Genomic DNA, 17269 nt, shown 5'->3' with positions numbered 1-17269 from the left:
TCCACCTGTCTCTGCCTCCCAAGTGCTGGGATTCAAGGTCTGTGCCACCACTGGCGATTTTTAACTGTCAGTTTCCCTAAATCTGGCATGTTGTCATTGGCTTAGGTGGTTTTCTCCAAACCCTAATGACAGTCCCTCCCTCGCCAAATCAAGAAAACCTTTCTCCAGGCCAACACACAGTCTAATTCACTCTAAATCATGTCAAGCAAATCTTCCAAACATATTTTCTGAGGATTCCAACTTGTAAGAACCAAGGAATAAAAGAAGTTTTCTTGCTATTGTTTTGTTTTTCCCCATTTTCTAAGTTTGCATTACTTAGGGTTGTTCTGAGCAGCAGGCACGTGCAAGGATTTTTTTAACTGTCATAATTGTCAAAATAGATTGCATCTTTGTGAACACTGCCCCTTCCCTTCAGGAACATCTGTAGGATTTGGAGTTTTTCTGTTTGTTTTGGTCAAGCATATGTGAGAAAGATGGAAAATGGACTTTGGTTCTGCCCTGACATCCACGGTAAACTTGCACTCACCTCTCTGGTTGGAAGTCCAGGTGAGTCGACAGGTGTGTGGCTCAAAGCCGAGAGCTCAGTGCATGCTGTCTGTGAAACATGCAAAGAACATCCTTATAAACTCAGGCACAGTAAGTCGCAGACACACTGGGACAAACATGAGACTTGGATCCAGGGAGCCGGGAGAGGAGGTTCTGAAAGATAAGCTGATATTTCGCGGATAGAAGAGTGCCCTCTCAAAGTGGGCAGAAATGCTGTTAACAAAGGCTTAGTGACTGTGGGGATGCAGAAATCCAGGAAGACTCATAGCTGAGTCCTGTTGGAGCAGAAAGAACCAGAGCGTGAATGGACGTTGCCGGAGCTACACTGAAAAGGCAAGGATGAGGAGGGCGGATCTGAACTTAGTACACTTGAGCTTAACCCTGGACCCCATGGTGCTGGGCAAGTGCATGCTCCTGAACTTGAGTTACTCCATCTTTGAAATAGGAAGAAGTAGTTTCCTTATTGGGTTATGTGTGCGAGAGTCATTACTGCTTCCTTCCGTCCCTAGCAGGGTCTGCTCTGCTGCCCTCTCCTCTCCTCTCAGCTCCAGCTTGGCTAATGAGCCTTTCATTTTCCTAATGCAATTACTGGTGAATGAAAACTCCAAGTAAATCATAACTGTTGACATCACCACTGTCATGCCAGCCCGGGGATGAGTAGTCAGTGATGTGGCCGAGGAGAGCTGAGGGAGTGTTGTAGAATCCAGTGGAGGAAGGGGGATGTCTGGAGGTTCTGCTGCGCTCTGCTCAGTAAGCCACTGCGTTTAGCCTCGCTGAAACTTTTTTCTAAGTTTAAAACAAAGAGAAGTGAACGATACAATGAGAGTTCGTGAGCCATTGGCTCTGAGGGAGCAAATGAGGGTTCCATGATGGCTCTGGCAAGTGTTTCTGGTTTGAGGGACACGTGGGTGGCAGTCTGGAGCCACCAAACCTGTGACAGTGGGGGATGGGAGAAGAGAAGGAGAACCTATACTTAGGGTTGCTCCTTCTATCCCATGGACAGTGGAAAACACATTTGGGGGATTTTGGTTGTGTTTTAAGGACCACAGAGAATTTGTTCCTGCCTTCAATCCCAGCTGAGGCAAGGGGTGCATTAGTGGGTAAGACAGGCACTGTGCCTCACCGTCACCAGTAAACAGATAGCTAAAAAAGCCATTGCCAAATTGAGGTCAGTGTTCTGACAGCTGTAAGCAAGAACTTAGAGACAGAGACACTAACCTGTGGGCGTGGAGTGGGGGCTGCTTTAAAAGCTTTGGCCAGGGAAGGTCTTTTGGAAAGGTAATGTTTAAAGGGAGACAGAAGGCTGTGGGAAACATCTGGGGGCAACTGTCTGGGAACATCAAAAGCGCTGAAGCAGGAGAAAACAAAAGTCCCCAGACAGGAGGTTGAAATTTAGGTATAGGGAGGGCGTTGACCTGGAAATCATCATTCACCCAGGAGGTGTAAATTAACATAATCTGAGGGAGGACCAGAGCCTCATTGAGGGCGTGAGCAGAGATGAGGCTGGGGACAGAAGAGATGACTTTCAAGGGGGAAATATCCCCTGAGGATGAAGGGTGTCTGTATGTGTGTTGTCCATGGCACGTGGGGTCCTCAGTGCCCACAGCATCAGCAGCTGTCCCATGATGCTCAGAGCAGACATTTGACAAGCAGGAATGGGGTGAAGCCAGGAAGTGCAGACGGGGTGGTGACCACTTTCTGTGGGCAGCTAGATCCAGGGGTCATACATCATCATAGCACGTCTTAGACGTCCAGGCAGCCCAGCAACCTTCTTGAATCACTTCCCCTGACTCACTGTTGCTCCCTCCATGGCTGCCTCATCCCCAGAACTGGCAGTGACAGAAGTTTCCTTTTTTTCTCTTCTCCCTGGAAGCTCAGGTTCTTCCCACAGCCTGTGAGTCTCCCCTTCCCGCCCCTGCTGACAGCTGGAGTTTCTCTTGAAAGCCTTGAGTCAACTGGGTGTGGTGGCCTCCTCAAGAGGATGAGGCAGGGGGATTGCTGCAAGTGTGAGGTGGGCTTGGTCTGTGCGGTGAGCTTCAGACTAGCTGGGGCTGAATAGTGAGACTCTGTCCCCAAATACACATACACACTCATACAAAGCTCCATGTCTTGGTGTCCCCAAATCCCCTCACTCTCTGGGAGCTCCCTCCTGAGCCCTGGCACTAGGCCTCCCCCACCCCCAGCAGCTGGTTCCACAGGTGGCTGAAACCTGGCCCCTTGTGTAGCTCCTCCTTGCCTCTCCATGCCTGACCTGCAGGCTAGGCCCCTCCCTGAGTCCCTGGGCCCTTTTCCCTCCCACTCCTTGCCTTGCCCAGGCCTGTTTCATAACAGCTTCCTTTCATCCCTAGGTCTTCCTGTTCTCCTCTCTACCTTGCTATTGCTGCAGGCCTCGCCCTGCCATTCTCTCATCCACAGTGAGCTCCCACTTGGCTAATGTGCCCTGGAGCTGTCGTGTAGCCCCTCCCCTGTGCCACACCCTGCCCAACCTTTTCGATGAACACCCCAGCCAGGAAAGAGAGGGCGCCTCTCCAAGACCTTGGCATTTATGGTTCTTAATACTCTGTGCTGAGGGTTTAGGCTTCCTCATAGAACAGGGCGTTTTTTACTGACTCTGAGCTTCCCCTTAAAGTCGACCAGATCCTAGCAACCAGGAGACAAAGGCAGGTGGATATCTATGGGCTCAAGGCTAGTCTGGCTTAGAACAGGAGCTCCCAGGTTGTCTGGGGGAGCCCTGGAACGTTCAGGTGAGGGGGAAGGGAGGCCAAGAGTGGGAGAGGAGCACCATTGGAGAGGGATGTGGAAAAGTGGACCAAGGAGGTTTCCAAAGAAACTTCTTGAAAACAAACCATGAGAATATGAAGGTGTACTTTGAGGAGAGGTGTGAAGTCTCATCCTGTAACTATCAGCACTGCATACTGTGTTTGGGCTTCTCTGGCTGGCTGTTTTATGCCTCAGGAGCCTGTGATAGGGAGGTAGTATATTCCTATATTAACACAGGCAGGTCAAAAGTGGGGATCAAATGTGTTAATCTTTTATGATTTTGCTTTGTTTTCTTTACAAACCCATCTTGGTATCAGGAGTTTGAATAGTATCTTTAAAGCAGGGGAGTCATAACTTTGAGATAGAGACTAGAAAGTTGATAGATATTGGCATCAAGAAATCCCGAGTCCCTGTGTGAGGATATCCATAGAGAAAAAGGCCTGGTGTTGTGCTGGTGCTGCATAACTCTGGGTAGTCGTCATCTTTGTATTGGTTAGAAGAGAAGTGGCTCATCTCTTAGGAAGATTCAGATTGGGAGTTTCTGAACTCCCTAGCGTGGTCCTGGGCACACCCAGCTCTAGTGTGAGCATGCATGGTTCTGGGCACACCCAGCTCTAGTGTGAGCATTCATGGTCCTGTGCACACCCACCTCTAGTGTGAGCATGCACAAAGCTAGTCTAACCTGACCTAGCTTCCCCGGATGTCATCCAGTCATTGGAATATGACATCATGATAACTGAATAATCTCTTGGAAAGGTAAAGATATTTAAGAACGGGCCCGGGGCTACCAGGATGAGAGTAGAATGGGGTGCATAGCCCCACCTGTTAAACCGCCACTCTCTGTCAGCAGAAACCGGCTATATATTAACATATGGTTTTCATGGTACATGGGTACATTTTGTAACTAGAGAAATTTCTAAATAAAAGTTCCCACGGGCTGTGAATATTTGTAGTTCAGGTACTTTCTGTTTTCTTTCTTCTTTATCTGCCTGAAAAGTAGGGACAGTCCATCAAGAACTTGATGTAAATTCTAAAAATGTTGACCTTAATCCTTGTTATAGAATAGGAGGACCTGAGGGAGTTTTAGCTAGACTTAATGGCTATTGGGCATGCTTATTAGAAAAGGTAATTACACTGATGTCAAACTCAACAGTCATAAAGAAAAGAAGAACATAGAGCAGACTTTAGGCTTTGATCAGCCTTGACGGATTTCTAGCAGTAGGCAGGGTTAATGTTTATCTCCTTTCTGAAGCACCCCATTGTTTGCTTTATCGTAGAACCCTTGGGGATTTCTCCATCCTGGTCCTGTTTTGGTCGTCAGTTTATATTAGTGGCTGTGGTTTTGTTAGTGTAGTATCTTTCACCCACTGTGATGTCAGGTAAAATGCATATCTCAACATAAGAGCTCAACCTCCTCAGAGCTGAGCACCAGTTCCCCACAACTCTGGAGCTCCTAACTTGACACAGATGTTTATATTGCAAGCGTCTTTTGGAATAATGAAGTAGATTCCAGGCAAATCACGGGGGTGGGGACACTCACCTGATGGATCACATGGCTGAAGCCTCCTGTGGTCATGGGACTCGAGGGAGGAAAACTGAGCTCAGCAGGCCCATTTTTCACTGTGAGTACTGTAGAAGCTTGTTCTGCCCTGCTTCATTCAGCCTAATTTTAAATGTTACAGCACAGGTTGATGTCTTAGAATTGACTGTGTCGCCCCCCCCCCCTTTAGACTCACAAAGATAGGATAGAATATTTTCTTATTTGCCAAACACAAATAGACTAAATATTGTAACTGTACTTCTTGCTTTATATCTGTTTTGTTATATGTAATGTTACTATGTTAAAGATAGAACCTTCCTTTTTATTTAGACAGAAAAGGGGAGACGATGTGGGATTGTCCTCTGTATGCTGTGAATATGTCTTATTACCACTGGTTAATAAAGAAACTGCTTTGACCTATGGCAGCAAAAAAAAAAAAAAAAATCACTCTTGGAGGATTACCTACCCACCACTGACTTCCTTGGCTTTTAAATCTGAAGGAAGTCACTGTACCTAAACCTTACATAAAAACACGTACGCCCCATTCACATTCAACGTGTATTTCTTGTAGAATACACTTTGCTGGATGTCTCTATACATTGGAAATTACAGTTATTAAATGTTTGATTTTATAGATTCATGGCTAGGGAGAGTATGTTTGTCGTGGGAAAAGCTACCAACTGAGGAAAACTCTCTAGGAAATGCCAAATGAACCCTTTGTACTGTAAAACAATAGCCATTAAGTGGCTATTATGTAATGTTGTTTCCTAAGTCTGAGTTTGATGGCTTGTTGATCTTGGACCTTGAGAAAGAATTCCTGTAAAAGTATTACTTTGACTTGGCTAACTAAATTCTAGACTTTTGATGCAAAAACCCAAAGGATCTTCCAAATAGGTTCCCTAGACCAAACACCAGGCACCTGAGTTAATGATAGACAGAGTGGATTTGATGTTTGCATGGGGATCCATTATCCATTTACCTCCCTTCATCCTAATGCCCAGCCACATAAACAGGTAACTCATTCACCCCAAGTGAGCTTTGCTGTACTTCTCTGGAGGGCAGGCAGGTGGCCAGTCACCTGCAAGTCACCTGCCTTGGCATCTTGAAGAAATGGTTGTGCATTTACATTTCCTGTCTACAGTAGTTCCCTGAATGGGGAGAGAGCTCATTGTCTCCCATTGCCAGAGTGGCAGATGGGCATGGGGGGAAGTTCAGGCTGCTTTGGGTGGACGTTTGCATGGCAGATTCTATGGGAGAAACTGGTGTGCTTATGAATCATAATGCTCCGTGTGTTCTGGGGGCTCTGTGTCCGGGGTTAGATGTTTAGGTCACAACTTTAGTAAGCACCGGCTGCCACATTTTTGGTGTGTACTCCTCAGTAGATGGAAGTTGGGCAAATTAGCCTTAGAAATCAAGACTTTTAAGCTCAGAAAACAATGTTGCTTTTCTTTTTAAAAATTTTGATTAATTTAGTATTTCGTTAATTAGTTTAGTATGTGTGCATGCATGGGCATGTGTGTGTGTGTGTGTGTGTTTCTGAGTGGACATAGCAGAAGACAACTTTCGAGAGTCCCTTCTCTCCTTCCAATTTGTGGGTCCCAGGGACTGATCTCAGGTCTACAATGCTTTTTTTTTCCTACTAAGCCATCTCTCCAGCCCAGTGGCACCTCCTTAAGAATTCAGGCCTATATTGAAGACCTGCTCCCTTTAGCCCATTTCTTAGATCTGATCACTTTGATGCCAACTCCTACCAAGCAGGCTTTCTGGTTTTTTGACATTGTGAAGATTGTGTATCACTTAATACCTTCCTACAGGAGCTCCCTATGAGCAGTCTGGGGAGTTCTTCCCTGTTGAGAAATCCCCTTAAATATTAGTCTCCCATCCCGCATCATGCTTGGGGTAAACTGTGGGTTACAATACAGGTACTTAACTTGTTCCCCATTCATGTGATACCATAATTTTATGACATTCCTAGGCTCTAAGCACATTTGTGGAATGGGACCGAGGCTGGGAATCCATGAGGGAAAAGGGACTCTTGGCGCCGAGAGACAGTCAGAGATATTGAATCTAAGCCAGAGTAAATATATGTGCCCTTTACACTTTCTTTCAGTTAGCAGAAATCACTTCTAAACACTTGCTCTGGCATTAAGGAAGCTCGTCATGACCTATTGTTCAGAGAGGTTGGAGTCCTGCAGTAAGCCAGTTCTTTAGTTCCCGTGTGAGTGGCATACACAGCCAGAAGCTGGAGAGACAGCCTGCGTTTGCAAACCTTCCGTTCTTATAGGTGTGTCCAGCAGGCAGTGGCTTGTAGCTGTTCCTTCAGCCACTTAACAGGTTTGGTTTCAAATCTATTTAATAGAGAAACTAATATGGTTGGAGGGTATTCATGGCCCAGCATGAATGGACTTCGATGGGAAGTCCCAGGTGTGTATGCATCTTAAATGCTACGTTAACGTCGTTAGACTAAAGTGCTTTTGGATTTGCTGTTGCTTTGTTCTGTCTGTCTGCTCGTCACAGATGAGGGTTGAAAGATGCACTAGGACTTAGATCAAGGAGGGCGGGAACCCCAGTCCCGAGGCTAGGTAACTCCTTTTGCTGCCTTACAAGCTCTAAACAGAAGCCAAGTGTTTGTAAACTGGGCCAGAAGACAGGGAAGCCAAGCTCGGGAGGAGTTACCTCGGAAACCTGGGAAGTTAATTACAGTTAAAAATACTTAGAGGGGGTGACTTAGGAGTCACACATCTCTGTGTGACCCTTTTACTGCTCTGGGAGGTTGCAGATGAGCCTGAATCACCCTCTGAAACCTGATAACCTAATAACCTAATTGCACTGTTTGACTTCTGCGGACAGACCTAGGCCCAGGGCTTGCCACATTGCCACAATTTTTTGTTTCTGTCCCCAGAACTCATGCAGTGCCTTTTTACATGACTAGGGTTGTGCTAACTCTCTGGGATGCAAAGATGGTATATACCACGCTCCTTTTAATTAAGTAGCCCAGTTCAGTGGGGTTACAAAGAAATGTAGACAAATAATTATAGTGGTGTATAATGACCAGCAGCCTCGGCTAAGGGGGAGGGGCAGGAAGACTATCTGCCGAGAGCAGCTGATAGGAAAGGCTGCAGAGGTGACAGTGTCATAGCGACAGCACAGATGACAAGTGGAGACTCAGAGAAGTGATGCAGTGGTCCCCACCTCTCACCAGTATTAAGTGGTGAGTACTGGTGGGAGCTTGGTCACCCCGATTCCCGTGGAAGTGGGCTGCGGCAGTGGTCTAATTCATGAAAGTAATGGTGGTAAAGCAAGGCTATGGTGTGTGAATTTTACGGAATAAGCAGCCGCTTGGTGATTTGGGAGATATTTGTGGCTCAGAGAGCTCCGATAATTTTGAACTTTGCTATAGAAATGCCACCTGCTGTCTGAGGGGAGGGAGGGAAAAACAGAAGTAGGGTTTACTTTGTTTTAAAATTGCCACCTGCTGCTTCTCCTTCCCATTAGTGGAAATTGTATATGTACGCTCCAGCAATTTCCCCGTCTTAACGCATCACGGCTTATAATGGTGTTTGAGTGGGCTTGTGCATTTCCAGGGAGGCCTCACTGAGGATGTGGCTCTGAACAGCTGCTGTTTTACAGCCTTTTCAGGGAGGAACTCCCCCACTGTACCCAGCCTTAGTTTCCCAAGTTTCCCCTCTGTTATAAAGGCCTGTGCATTCACATGAGCGTGGGTGTTCTGAACATATCTGAAATCCCTGCCAGTGGGATGGTGCATGTAGTTCGTGGCCTAGAACAGAAAAAAGTTCTTGCATCTTATTTGGCAGTGCCAGGAGAATACCAGGAAAAAAAGAAGATAATATGCTAAGCTAATTTCTTAAGAGGGCCATGGGTGATGATACTTAGTTTAATACTTTTCCTCTGAGAAAATCACTTTACTGAGAGATCGAAGAAGTAACTGCTTTGAAATGTATAAAACAACTTTATTAGAATAAACTATAAATAGTTTACAGCATACGGAAGACAGAAGTACTGTGTCCAAAATTCTCTAAATCATCAGAGCCCCTTCTCTTGGATTTGAGCCCTTATGAAGGAAGTACTACCCCTTTCTAAAGACAGTAGGAGATCAGTCTCCCTTTGGGGGTACGGTTCAACTACTAAAGGTGTTTTCGTGACTACTAACCTAAGTCCAAGACCGTTTCAGATGTCTTCACATAGGAGGTAGTGGTAGAGCTAACTTACTGTAGAGAAAGTTCAGACAGCAGCGTGTGTTTCATTTTGTTCTGACATCATGTTTATTAATATAGATAGTTTATAGATGGCCAAGATCCCTTTGTAGATACTGTGTTAACTAAGTTCTAACAGTTAACAGTCACTAATTCCAAAAGGAATATACAGAATATTTCTGTTCCTTCAACAAGCTTCAGATATTTTAATGGTCTGATCATATTAATATAGGATCAGGAGGATATTTTATTTTGCCCCTGTACCCTTTTTGTTTCAACGAAGATCTTTTTTAAACTTAGAGTTGCTCAGCCTTATGCTATGGCTCATGCCTAGAACCCCAGCACTCAAGGCTAAAGCAGAAAAATTGAAAGACTGTGACTAGCCTGGGCTACCTAGTGAATTCCAGGACCCTGTCTCTGAAACAGTAACAACAACAACAATAGTTTCTGCCCAAGGTCCTTTCCTCCTGTTTCCAGGTTGCATCCACAGTACTCTGCTACATTTATCATCATCATTTTAAACTTAATTGTTATGGGAAAATAACAACATATGGTTGTTATTGCATGGTTGATAATGTCAAATGAAGTAGCAGGAAGATGCACAATAGTGAGATGTTTGAAAGAAAAGCATAATCATGGATTTGTGTGGTTCATATTAATATTTAATAGCCCCTTTGATGCTAGCATAGATGAAGTTACTAGAAAGCTATAGATAACGAGTTTGGTAAGTAGAAATGGTTAAAAATAATTTGGGGTTGTTATTTGGGGTGGAAACAGGACCAGGAAGGAGAAATTTTACTTAGACTATGTGCGTGTGCAGGGCTGGGGGTTTGGAGCATGGATTGTGGGTATTGGTAAGTTCTGAAAGCATGGAATCTGTGTAGAAAGAGAAGAGTGAACAAACATGCATCTTACGAAGGATGGACTTTGAAGGGCCATATTTGCTTTGTAAACAACCAAGGCTTTCCAATGTTTTACTGTATTTAAAGTTCAGGGAAGTTTGTGTAGCACTGAAGTGTTAACTTGACACCTACACTTGACAAGAATGAGGAAGATAAAATCACCCTAAGGAGAAAAATTACCCCCAAAGCCAATGCTCGGATAAAAGCAGATTTAAAACCGTGCAGGTTTTGTTTTTCTCTGTGACTATTTGCATAAATGATTTCACATATCATAAATGAGTATCTTTTTCTACCGCCTGTTTTATTATCTGCTTCCCCCTTTTGAGATTCTTTCTAAATACCTAGATTTACAACGGTTCAATTTATAGAAAATTTAAGAAATAGCTGTGAAAGACTTTGGGAACCAGGCTTGGTGGTCACTGATGTAATCCCAGCTCACTGGGAGGCTAAGGCTTGAGGATTACAAGTTCAGTGCCTGCATGGGCTATAGAGTGAGTTCAAGATCAACTTCATGGACTTAGTGAGGCCTTAGGTCAAACTAAAAAGTCAAAATATGGCTGGGGTATTGCTTCACGGCAGATGATTGCCTCGGCATATGCAAAATCCTGGGTCCAATCACAGGTTCTGAGAAACCAAACCAAAACGAAATGGTATCAAGGAAAAGAAAGGGGGACAGTCCTGGGCATGTCTAGAGCCTCTGTCTTGGTACTCAGCTGTGTTGCGGGTGGCTGTCATGCAGCTGTATAAGGTCTCACATCTTAGGTTGTACTCTCTTCTTGCCCTTTGGTCTCAAGAAGCGCCCATTTTCATAAGATTACTAATGCTGGCTCCAGTTCCATCTGCCACCTCCCCACAGGCTTAAATGTTAAATTTCAAGATCTCAACTTTATCCTTTGTGCATGTGAGCAGGCTTGCCAGGTGGCAGGCCAATTAATATACTTTTGTAAGTTGCAGAAATGTTTCTTCTTCATAGGGGAACAATGAATCCATCTGCTGCACCTCTTTCTTTTCCCCTCTTCCTTGGTGGGAAAAAATCATTTAATTTTCAGAAATAAACTATGCAACTGTAATTGATATTTTTTGTTTGTTTGTTTTAAAAGGACTATAGTTTTAATCATGGAAACCTCTTTTGAACTGTTTCTTCCATGCTATGTTTTAAAATTTATAGACAGACATATAAGTTCATATAGGCAATTACTTTTTTTTTCTTTTAAGCTGAGTGTATTGCATTTTATGTTAAAAATGAGCCGGCCAAGAACATAGAGTTGACACCCTCCCCTACTGTAAGATGAGAAAACTAATGTTTAGCCACCAAAGCAAGTGACAGAGATGGACTTGAACCTTGCCGGCAGGTTTCAGGTAGCACATCCATGGTGAAAGCCGAATCCTTAATCCCTCAAGGAGTGAAGGAAAAGGGGGAGGAACAGGTTAAGGTTCACTCATAGATGTCGTCCGTTTTGTTTTCCCTCGAGCTCCAGGCACTAACCTCTGCCTGTGGAGCTCAGAGTTTCTTTTGGCTCAGGAGTGGAAGTTCTGAGCAGTGGGTAACGCTTGCTTCTTTGCTTGTCTGCCTTTCCTCCCTTCGGTCACAGAGTCCAAAGACCAAATGCCATATTCTTTCTTAACACATCTATATGGTTCAGTCCACGGGACAGGTAAAGTTCACAAAATTTGAGAGTGTTAAAACTCCAAGGAGCTGACCACGTTTTAAGTTTGCCATCCTCTGCACAGGTTGAATTTGATGCCTTTCCCCTAGAATGTAAGAGTGTAGTAATGAATATTCCAGAAACTTGGGAGGAAGTTTTGCCTATCACCCCACCCCTCTGTATTTTTTTCTGTATTTCTTTTCTCTTTTTACATTTACTTGGGGTGTGTGTGTGTGCACGTGTGTGCTTGCATGCCCACAGGCCCGTGTGGCATGAGGCAGAGGTGTGGAGGTCAGGGATAGCTGCCAGGGGTCAGTTTGCTCCTTCTACCTTGTGGGCTCTGGTGCTTGGACTCAGGTTGTCAGGTGCGGCTGCAAGCACCTTTGCCTGCCGAGCCATCTGACCACAACACGCATAGTCACTTTTTTTGTTTGTTTGTTTGTTTGTTTTCATTTTTTTGAGACAGGGTTTCCCTGTGTAACAGCCATAGCTGTTGTCCTGGAACTAGCTCTGTAGACCAGGCTGGCCTCGAACTCACAGAGCTCTGCTTGCCTCTGCCTCCTGAGCGCTAGATTTAAAGGCGTTTGCGACCACTGGCCAGCTCATCAGCACTTTTTGTGTCCTTTCTTTTTCCATAACAGGTGGGCTCTGCTCAGGTGGTGTTACCTGGAATGGATTTTGAGTTGGCGTCCTTATCACCCTACAGCCAACCCTTCTTCATCTGGAGTCAGCTAAAGAGGCCTTGCTTTTAGAGTAGAAAGCCTTAAGAACTTGGGTTTGGACAGACCTCTGTTGGAACCTGACTCCATGTTATCTTAGGCACATGACCATGACAGGTCACCTCACCTCTGAGGAAAACAACATTTTCTGGACCTTAGACAAAACAGATTGTGAAGCCTCTAGGCAGGAGCAGGCAAGCTCCAACTTGCACGCCTGATGTCGTTTGTAGATAATGTTTATTAAAATGCAGATTCAGCCATTTGCTTAGGGTTGCCTGTGGCTGCCTTGGCTACAGAGCAGAAACACTTAGTGTGGATCTTTCTGAAACCTTAGCACACTGCTCGCCTAGGACATGTCTCACAAATTTGTGCCCTCAGTAGACAAATGTTTCCTCCTCTTCCCATCGCCTGTCATGAGTTCCATCCTCTGTAGCAAGTTCCATTCTATTTAGCCACTCAGTTCAGAAGAAAGGAAGCTAAGGCAGGGCCTTCCCCAGGAACCCTCCCAGAACACCATGACCTTTCTAGAATAGAGCTGGATGGAGCCTGAGCCACTACACAGGACAGAAATGGCAGAGCATGCAGCTCCATGTCTCCCCTACACCGCTAATAGCATGCCATGACTTGAACCGGCTGCCATGCTTGCTATAGAGTGGAGGTTTTGCTAATCCATGTGTAAGTGCCAGCAGGTAGTGTAGATTGCAATGTACCCGTGTTAGTTGAGATTATTTCTCTTTATAGATGACTAAATGTATCTAATTTCTCTTCCTTCAAAGGCTTTTAAGCCTACCCCACCTAAAAACTGAAATTTTCTCATCTGTGAACGCATTATAGTCTTTAGAAATTACAAAGACCGTCTTTCACAAAAGACTTTGAGCAGTGTAACGACGGAGCTCCTGAAGCGACCGAGACAAGTAATAGAGTTCTCAAAGGAACAATAAGGGCTTTTCCTGGGCTTGTTTTGTTTTGCCTTTTAAGCACAGTGAACTCAGAATTCCTCCTCAGATTTAATTAGGGACACCCTCGTGTCTAGTAGAAAACTCAGGCTGGGAATAGAGCATGGTGGAATGTGCTGGAAGAGAGTTGTGATTGATCACTGCCTCCCCCATGAAGCCAAGGAAAGATGAGGGGCTCTGGAGCTGCTGAGGCTGTTGTGATCGCAATATGCTTTTTTTCTGTGTTTTTTATTTTTTTAGCTTTGGAGTAGCTGATGAGATGGCTCAGTGCTTGACATAATAGCCCAATAACCTGAGCTCAATCCCCAGAACCCACATAAAGGTGGTAAAAGGAAGCTGTCTTCAGGGATTGTTCTCCAGTCTCCATATGCATGCATGGCACATGCACCCTACACCTGTCTGTCTGTCTCTGTCTCTGTCTCTGTCTCTCTCTCTCTCTCTCTCTCTCTCTCTCTCTCTCTCTCTCTGTCTCTGTCTCTCTCTGTCTGTCTCTGTCTCTGTCTCTGTCTCTCTCTCTCTCTCTCTCTCTCTCACACACACACACACACACTAGTTTTGTCTTTAAGGATTTGGAAGGCATTGAGGAGGTGTAGCTCCCTAGACAGCCAGTGTAGACTGCTTGCTGAGATCCAGGCCAGTCAGAGAACCTGTCTCAAACCACACAAAAGGTGGACTGCACCTGAATAATGACACCTGAGGTCTTCTGGCCTTCATAAGCACGTGTACCCTCACCTGTGAGTGCAAACACACACGCACCAATCTTGGGATGATGGGTTTTCAGAAACAGAACATGTCGTGTGCCGTGAGCACATGCCACCAAGCACTTGTGGAGGTCAGAGGACAATTTATAGCCAGGCTTTATGGAACACAACTTTAATCCTAGCACTCAGGAGGTAGAGACGTAGGTGGGCTTCTCTGAGTTTAAGACCACATTGGTCTACATAGTGAGTTCCAGGCCATCTAGAGTCACCTAGTAAGACCTCTATCAAAACAGAACAAAAACCAAAAGAAAGAGGAGAAAAGAAGAAAAGTGAGAATGATCTGTGGGAGGTGGCTCTCTTCTTCCACCCTGTGGGGCCCAGGGACCCACAGGCCATCTTGATTGGAAGTGAGTGCCTTTGCCCTCTGAGCCATCACAATGATTTTTGCTCAATCTTTTAACATGAACTTGTGCCTTCAAATACGGTGAAGATGTGATAAGATCATGACCTTAAAATCTGTCAAGTCTCGGCCACCCACCGTGTTCACTGCCTTCCTCCAGTGTATTCCAGTATCTCTGTGCTTCTGGGAGATCAGCTCCCTGTTCGCATCTACCCCAGTGCCTTTCCATACCACATATGTTTATCTGAATTTTCATCGGATCATGCGTGTCTTGAGGTGCCTGTCGTCTTTGTGCCAGCCAAGAGCCTGGCACATAATAGACACTTAATAAAGCTTTATTGACTGAAAGCACGCCTGGGTGAACATACTCAGGCACATCGCTTTTTCTGTCTTTTGGGCTGTTTCCTTAGGATAAATTCCCAGAATAGAGATTTCTAGGCCAGAGTGACGCGAACATGTTTATGAATCTTAATACATAGCGCCAAGGAGTTTTTATGTCTACTTGAGGTGCTTCCAAGTTTGTGATTCTCATCCTGCAGTGATGCACTATTGCTAGGTTGGCAGTCTGGTGTCCCATATTTTCTCAAGTGAAAAGTGACAGTAGGTCTGTCGTCGCCAAATTCAAGTCTGGAATGAACACTGCATATGCTTTAAGATGAAGCCCTTCTATAAAATGTAAATTCCTCCTGTAGAATTTAAGGCATAGAGGGAAGTGGTTAGCCAAGGCAAGGGTTTGGATAAAAGATATTGTCCTAGGGACCTTCTCCCCCATGGAATTTCGCTGCTGCTCTGAACGATTCTCAGACTGCAATCAATATTGTAATTGCGTATGTATTTTTAATTTTCTTTTCTCTCTTAACACATTTAATGTTCAAATATGAAACATTACTAAATGCAAATTGCTGTTAATGCCCACTCCAAAGTCTGCTTTTTATCAAAGTTTGGAACTGTTTGTCTAATGTATAATGCATTTCTATCTTCAATTGATCTGATTTGTGTGTGTGAAATAAGATTGAGCCTCCATGCTGAGACCTTGGGAAACACTTAGCTTTTCCTTTTTCTTTTGGAGGGGGAAGGGGAGTTGATAGTTTTGCTTCCCTCATCTCTTAGTATGTGGCAGCCTCATAAATTACTCACGATGAATAGCCATAGCCATCTCTTGGTGCAAGTGTGTTATTGAGAAACACAGTTACTCAGATGACTGAAATCGCCGTGTAGTGTTGGTGGGATCTAAGCGGACCAGAGCGGAGCACTATTGCGCTAAAACTATGCGCTGGAGGTTTAAGATCATGTTGGATAAAGAGACTCAACAAATATTCTGAAGAATTACAACATGTAATTGCTCTAAGTTATATATTCTCTGCCAGCTGCTTGAATCCAGTCTCAAGGTTAAAATTTAAATTCCTGGTGAGAAAGCCATAAAAAGGAGTTAGCAAATGCTTGCTAGACTTGGCTGTAGCTTTGCGGTAATTCTTTTTCTCCTTTTGGAAAACTCAACGCTGTGGGCCATAACCTGGCTAAGTATGTCTGGGAGACTCTTTGAGAAGCCAGACAGTAACATGCTAACACATGCCTACACTCTGGGCGTCTCAATCTGTCACCTATGAGAATTCTGCAAGCTATGGAATCAGTTTTTCTGTCTCTGTCCCTCGAGGACATGACAGACCTCAGTGGCGGCTGGAGAATCAATATGAAGACGCCTCTCCATGAATCCTGAGCGTTCTGTCACCTCAGCATGGCCAAGTGCTTCTTCTCAGTATGTACTGCAAGGGAAAGAGAGGGATCATGGGACAGGAATGGATGCTCCTAACCCAGCCTTCTAATAACGCATCTGAGAGACTGGGTTATTTACGAATGTATGGGAGTATGGGAGATTGCTGGGTAGCGGGAAGCTGCTTCGTGTTCCGCCCTCATCCCAGTTTACTTTTCTAGTCACTGCCTAGCTTGGTGTGGAACGCGTTCTCCTCTTCCTACAGCAGAGCTCCAGAACGGCTCCCATCTTTTAAAACAGAAACCCCAAACTTATTAAATAACGCCCTCTTCCACTCCCTCTCAGCACCTACCTTTTCTGCACCCATTGGGTGCTTTGGGTGGAATCATTCAGTATTTGTCTTTGGGTGGCTGGCAGTTTTTCCTTACATTGTGTCAAGGTTCGTTCATGCTGTAGCAGGTGTCAGTGCGCCTGTTAAAGATTGCATAATAATTCGTTGCACGAGTATTTGCCCCAGTTTGGTGACTTAGCACCCCTGCATGGGTAGTTGTGTTTGTTCCACCTTTGACTATGATGAACAGTGTACTTCTGTGAACATGAGTCTGCAAATAGCTCTACAGGATTCTGTTTTCAATGTCTTGGGGTATGCACCCAATAGATGATTGCTGGAGAATAGGAAGATTCTGTTTGTGACTTTTGAAGAACCTCTGTGCCATTTTGAATCACAGCCATTTTGCACTTCCACCAAACAGGAGAGTTCCCATCTCTCCAAATCACCACCAGCATCTATTGTTTATTTTTTTATTTCTTTTTTTAAATGGTAGCCATATTATTTCTTTTTTTAAATGGTAGCCATTACTGAGTGTATAATTCATTCAAGAGTTTTAATTTTCATATGAACGTGTTGTCTTTCTTAGCTCCCTGTGGCAAATGAAAAAGAGTTTTGAGTACATTTTCTAGAAAGGATTGTAGAATCTTAAAATACTACTCAGTGACATTCCTTTACTATTTTGAGATCGTCGGGAGTAATTCTCTTTGATGGAAAATAAGTGAACTGGGTTTCTGTTTCTCAGATTTTAATTCCTTGGTGCATGTGTCCGTACCACAGCTTGTTTGGGGAGCCTTGAAAGAAGGTGGTTCCTGTTGCGTGTGTGTGTGTGTGTGTGTGTGTGTG

The 17269-nt window shown here is 44.6% G+C and overlaps 1 protein-coding gene across 6 annotated transcripts in view; it reads left to right on the top strand.

Annotated features, from left to right (window-relative positions):
* Nucleotides 1-17269, top strand: part of Mast4 (microtubule associated serine/threonine kinase family member 4) — a 611732-nt gene that overhangs the window by 449075 nt on the left and 145388 nt on the right. The window contains exon 1 of one of the 6 annotated variants that reach the window (XM_026788985.1): nt 7218-7270. The exons of the other annotated variants lie outside the window; for them this stretch is intronic. Coding sequence (XP_026644786.1) covers nt 7233-7270 — 38 coding nt within the window. The 5' untranslated portion in view covers nt 7218-7232. Of the gene's footprint in view, nt 1-7217; nt 7271-17269 lie in introns of those variants that run through there. 6 annotated transcript variants of the gene reach the window in all.

The sequence above is a fragment of the Microtus ochrogaster genome, unplaced genomic scaffold (genome assembly GCF_000317375.1).
Source record: "Microtus ochrogaster isolate Prairie Vole_2 unplaced genomic scaffold, MicOch1.0 UNK11, whole genome shotgun sequence".
NCBI classification, from domain to species: Eukaryota; Metazoa; Chordata; class Mammalia; order Rodentia; family Cricetidae; genus Microtus; species Microtus ochrogaster.
Note: the sequence above shows the minus strand (reverse complement) of the source record. Positions and strands in the feature narration are given on the sequence as shown.